The following is a 5,911-nucleotide window of genomic DNA, read 5'->3' as shown; positions in this document are numbered from 1 at the left end:
GTCAGTGGTGGTGCTGCCGGTTTTGTTGGTTTTGCAGCAGAAGTACTGGTTCCAGATCTGCAGGAAGGCTGTCCGGAATTTCTTGATCCTGAAGGCATAGACGATGGGGTTCATGGCTGAATTGCCGTGGGTGAGGAAGATAGCGATGTAGGTGAGGATGTGCGGCGTCTCGCAGGATGGACAGAACAAGGTGATGCAGTTGAGGATGTGCAGAGGGAGCCAGCTGAGTGCAAAGAGGAAGAGGACCAGTGCTAACGACTTGGCAATTTTCAGCTCTTTCCCATAATACTTCTGGGGGTCGTTGGAGCTGGAGGAGACCTTCTTGTTGAGTTGCTTGCGGATGAGGTTGAAGACTTCCAGGTAGATGAGCAGCATCAGCAACAGAGGAGGCAGGACCCAGACGAAGAAGTTGAAGTACACCATGTACTCCATGCTGATGACCGTCTCAAACTGGCACTTGATGACAAACTCCGTGTGGCTGCTGTTCAGCGCCTGAGTCCTCCGCATCTTGTTCAGGTTGTTCCAGCCAAACATAGGGGTGAGTCCCACCAGAAAGGAGACGATCCAACAGCAAGCAATGGCCACTGCCGCCCGCCGGGGTGTCACCATACTCTTATACCTGTGGAAGAGACAACGACCGCAGGAAAGAATCAAACACAAGCAGGATGCTCTGCCTGGGGGTGGGGTGGCAGTGCCCATGCTGAGACGGCATGATGCTCCTCAAGCCCTTCCCTGGCAATCGGTAGCAGCTTGTCCTGACAGACGTGTTAAATAGGCCTGTTTCTCTTCATGTGCCCTGGGGAATCTCACTCTTTCTCCCACCACCACCCCTGGCCCCAGGGATGAGCAGAGACCTCAGACATGATCCTGGAGCTCTGGGAATTGATGCCAAGCCAGGAGATGCATTAGCAACCTGGTCTGTGACTGCGTGCTCATCCTTTGTATCTAGAGGGGGTTTGGTGTCACACCAGCAGCCCACCTCACACTCTGCACCCGGAGCAGCTGTTCATCCTCACCCGGGCACCAGCACTGCCAGCACCCTGTTCCTGGCAATTCCCCCTGCACCAGGGGAAGACAGAAGCATCCTCTGGGACCTGCTGGGCCGCAGGAAGGATCCACTGGTGCTAATGGACCCCTGGGGAAGCTTCTGAAATGAACAGCCTGTTTCATTTCCTGATGTGCTGAGCCGATCGACAAAACCCTCTTTCCTAATGGGCCGGTGTCAAGGGCTGGAGGAGGAGGAGAGCCATGTTCCAGCTGGACTCTGCTCCCTCCCTGGTGCCACCAGGGAGCATGCCGGGGCTGGGCTCATCTCTCCAGAGCTTTCTAAGTGGAAAGTGGAGCCTGCTAGATTGACTTTTCCTCCTGGCCCTCAAAGGAAAACTTCTCCTTAGGAGCCGAGAAGATTCACAGCCGAAGTGTTATTGCTTTCCACCAGAGGGGATTGAGCAAAGAATGTTTCTCTGAGTGTTTAATGGGTTTTTCAGTGATGCTGGTGTTAACCTGGCCATGGGGACCATGTGGAGGTGACTGGCAAACCTGGATCTCCATCCTGATGCTCAGAGCTCCCTGCTGCACGTCTGCAGCCTTTGCCTGTGGGGGAAAATGGAGCATTTGGGAGCTTTTTAATACGGCCAAGGACCCAAACTCACTCTCCCTCCCCTTAAAGGTCCCTTCTCAAAACCTGTCTCAGGGTCAGGGTGGGAGCATGGAGGGACACAGGATGGAAGGGGGGACATCAGGAGTCCACAGGGTCCAGAGCCACTGGTCCCTGTCAGCTTTCCTGAATGACCCCCCCTCTGCTCTGGGAAAAGATTCCCAGCATCCCAGAGGCAGCCGTGTCCCGTGGGAAGGAGGTGGCAACGTGGGCTGCTGTTTCCTTTGCGAGCCAAGGCTGGAGCTGGAGGGTGATTTATTCCTTGTGGGAAGGAGAGAGGGCAGGAGACCCTGAGAAAGGTGCAGGGCAGGAAGAGCTGGGGCACTAGCGGGGTGAGGGGTGGTGGGAGAGCTCCAGTGCTCTGGGCCAAGCAAAGGGAAAGGTAGGGGGTGGACCATGGGAGCGGCGGGTGGCAGGGGGATACCAGAGGCTCCTGTGGGGCTGTGTGCTGGCCCATGAACACCGTGTCACTGAGAACAGATCCTGGGGGAGGGCTGATGTGCCCCTCCAGCCATGACACCCCACTCCCACCTCCCCAGGCTAGAGAAGCTTGCAGGGGGTGACATGAGAAACAACAGCACCAGCCCCTCTGCCCAAGCGCTTTCCCTCTTTGCAATCCCTGCAAGCTGTGTCCCACCTCCCCACTCCTGGGGCTTTCTGGGGTCTTCTACTGATTTTTCTAAACCCGGTGCAGTCCCAGGTGCTCCCTGCCCTGTGGAGCTGTGTGACCCATCACTGGAGAGACTAGGGTGCTGAGCAGCAGCAGTGCCACCCCAGTCCCCGTACACCCTCCCAGAGCTTGCAGCCAGCACCCAGGCACAGAGCTGCTCCCTCCTCATGCCTGGGTTGGGGGAGCACACAGGACTGGGTGAACACTGATCAGAGGACACCGTGTTCATTCCTGCAACCAAAGCAGAGGGGATGGAGAACGGCTGCAGGGGGCCCAGGCAGGTCTGTCCTGGCCCCCTGCAGCTCCAGAACATTGCGTGTTGTTGCAGATGACTATCAGGACAGCTGCGGAGGTCGTGCAGACCTCAAGTCCTTGGACTAGTACAAGCTCACTCGATCCAGTGCATAACACACACATAGCAGAGCAACCGCCCCACACACTGCCGGCCACTCGTCCACCTCCTCACTTCAGTACGTATCCCTCCTGCCTCCTCGCTGCAGGTCTGCCTTCGCTGCGCATCCCTTCTCGCTACACACCCATGCCTCTCCACTGCGCACCCATTCCTCTTCTCCTCACATGGATCCCCCCACCTCAATGCCCGTTCTCCCCTCTGTCTTGCCACAGCTCCATCTCTCTGCCATGGTCCCCATCCATCCCTCCTTGCTGTACATCCATCTCCATCACCTTGCTGCACATGCCTGGCCTGTCACACACAACAGTTCAAGCATGAGGACCTGGCTCCTCACTTCGCTTGGCACTGTGAGGGTTAAGGGGGTGGCACTGCTGAAGCAGCTGAGAGCAAACCTGTCTGTGCATCCCCCTGCACGTGTGCACCACGGTCACAGGAATCACAGCTGAACCCCCCAAATCTGTAGAAAATCTGTCCCTGAGCCCTCTGCTAATTGCCCCCCAGCACAAGTCCTGTGCCGTGGGGCTGTGCATTAGGTGGGATCGTGCATTTCCCTCCTTCAGTAGAGTTTGCAGTCTTCGGAGCAACTGAGCCCCATAGTCAGACCCTGTGGGGTGGAGGAGGAACTCAGGGTCATTTTACGGCTTTTGTCATTCTCCATGTAGGGCTGACAGGGGCATTTGGCACCGTGAGCCCCCGGGGAGCATCTTTCCCTGCCGGGTGCTGCAGCAGCCTCTGCCCTTGGCTTCTTGCTTCAAGGAGCAACAGGAATAAAAGCCCCAGCTCCAGAAGTTGCTGTTCCCCTGTTTTTTCCTTGGTTATGCCATCAAGAAAAAGTCTTTCTCATTTACCCTGTTGTACATTAATACAATAGGGCTGGAGTTTGGGATGGTCTGGGAGGCAGAAGTGCTAGAAAATGCTGATAATGGCTCACAATTAATAAATAATCTTATTATTATCATCCCTGTTGGAACCATTTCTAGCATCATTGCAATTTTATTACTGCTATAATTTTTATTAACAGCTGTGACTAAAACTTCCATGATAATAGTCTCCAACATCATCAGACAATTTGGGTTTGTTTCCTTCATCTGTGGGGTTTTGAGCCTGACCATAATTGCTAGAGTTTTTCCTGCCCTCCCTCACTGGCGGTTTTTGCGATATCCATTCCCCACAGAGATGGGCATCGCCCCAAGTCCTCCTGGACACCCTGCCAAGGCCAGGAGAAAGGAGCCTGGAGGGAGCACAGCAACCATCCAGCCTCATCGATATCCCAGAGAAATGGGATGGACCGGAGCTTTGGTTTGGTGTGGAACAAAAATGGAACAAAAATGTCTTTGAGGATTTGGAAAACAATGCAAAGAGGCAAAACATCAATTATTGATCGGGTGCTGTTTGCAACCCCAGAGGTAGTGGAAGAAATGGAGGTGGAGGCAGACAAATTGTCCCCAGAGACTGCGCAGAGCTAAAGGGGAGAGGGAGCAGGGCTCTCCAGGAAGAGATGCTGCCTCATGATGGGACGCTCTAGGAGATGTTACGCAGTCAGTTTCTTGGGCTGAGAACAGAGTCCATGGGGGAGATGCTGAGGCCCCTTTTCTCCAGGAGGTCATGAAATGGTCCCTGGGCCCTCACCCCATGAACACTATCCATCCTCATTTCCCTTTGCTCATCATTCTCAGGCTAGATTCAACTTCTTCTGCCACATCTTGATGTGACCAGGCCTCTACATCCCTCTCCATTGCAGCCAAGGAGCAGCTTAGCCCAGGACCTGGGCTGGCACCGGGTGGGCAAAGCCCCCATGGCCATCTAACATACCAGGACACATCTGGAAACAAACGGTGTGCGGCTTATTCACTGCATTTCCTTGATTTGACTTTCATCTCGGGGTCTGTCTCCCGAGAGAGAGGAGGGCTCCTTTCCTAGACCTCCAACCCACTGGTCAGTCCAAATCTAACACTCACAAAACATCTCCTCTTGTTTTGGTTTGTTTCTTTCTTAGTAATTCTGTGAACATCCTTTTTGTCCAGAAAATACGTGCTGTTGTCCAGCCAGCCCTGAGATGCAGCTTGGCTGGTCCTAGCTCTGGTAGGGTTTATTTCAGTGCAGTTCCTGGGGAATTAATCCACTAATGAAGGCAGGCCATCGCTAATGAAATGAAGCCGGAGCCAACATGGTAGGAGGAAAGGAGGCCAAGCTGACATGAAGCTCATCTGCATTACGAACACAGCAAGGAAGAGCAGCCAGTGCATGTCCTGATCTAATTGAAAATCTCCAGACAGAAGCGCTTTGATCGCAGAGGATTTTGGTTTCTGCTCCTTTTTCCTGCCTGTATCTTTGCTTTGGATCTTCCAGTGTCCTGGAGGGTGGGAAAACTCAGGTGCTGGTGTTCAAAACTGCTCAGTAATGTGAGGCTGAGAAATGCGAAGCGGCATCTGGGTTCTGTGAGGGGCAATCTCAGCAGCAGCACAGGGCTGGGACAAGGAGGTCCCTGGGCACCCGCAGAAGGTGGGAAGTGCTGCAGAAGGGACACTGTGTGATAGAGGAACCCTGGTCACAGCTCCTTTGTCTCCTCTAACCCTGGACATGAAAAATTTATTCCTCCTTCAGTCTCTTGCTCCACTATTTTCCTCCTTCCCTTCTGATCTCTTTCGGGCTTTGTTCAGTTAAAAGACTTATGTTCAAAATCTTGAAGGTTATCAAGGATTTGAAGGTGTATTAACATGTCTGTGAGCTTTGGCATAAATGTCTCCTGTTCCCATCATCACCAGCTGCCCCAGTCTGGAGCAGACACTAGGACAACTCAGGAGACTGCAGGAGAAGCATGCTTAGCACTCCCTGTGCTGCAAGAAGCTGAGGTGGCAGAAGGTCCAAAGCTGGGACTATGCAAGGGGCTCCAGGGACAGATGCCCCCAGTGGGTTCCAGGTCCTCCTTGCCACAACGTGTGCAATGAGCTGTGATTTCAGAAGTCATGGCTGCCACCACAGTTGGAGCAGCACCCTGCAGAGGGGCAGAGCAGGGCCAGGACCACCCCACCAAGAGTTAGAGAAGGATTTTCTCACCATATGTGAACTTCCTGCTTGGCATCAGCTCTATGAGCATCTGTCACCTTTCTAAGCCCTATATCTCAGCTCACATGTAGTGGCCTGGAGTTAGAGCAGCTCGGCGCCCCAGGGT

At 53.9% G+C, this 5,911-nt stretch overlaps 1 protein-coding gene across 1 annotated transcript; it reads right to left on the bottom strand.

Annotated features, from left to right (window-relative positions):
* ADORA1 (adenosine A1 receptor) lies at window positions 1-699 on the bottom strand (the record flags this gene model as incomplete). The annotated part of the gene is made up of 1 exon (XM_010136086.1): window positions 1-699. A coding segment is annotated over exon 1 (699 nt), but the record flags the coding sequence as incomplete, so codon positions are not given.
* Window positions 700-5,911: the final 5,212 nt, after the last annotated feature.

This window comes from Buceros rhinoceros, unplaced genomic scaffold, assembly GCF_000710305.1.
Source record: "Buceros rhinoceros silvestris isolate BGI_N320 unplaced genomic scaffold, ASM71030v1 scaffold30165, whole genome shotgun sequence".
Classification (NCBI taxonomy): domain Eukaryota; kingdom Metazoa; phylum Chordata; class Aves; order Bucerotiformes; family Bucerotidae; genus Buceros; species Buceros rhinoceros.
The sequence above is the reverse complement of the archived record's forward strand: the minus strand, read 5'-3'. Positions and strand labels throughout refer to the sequence as shown.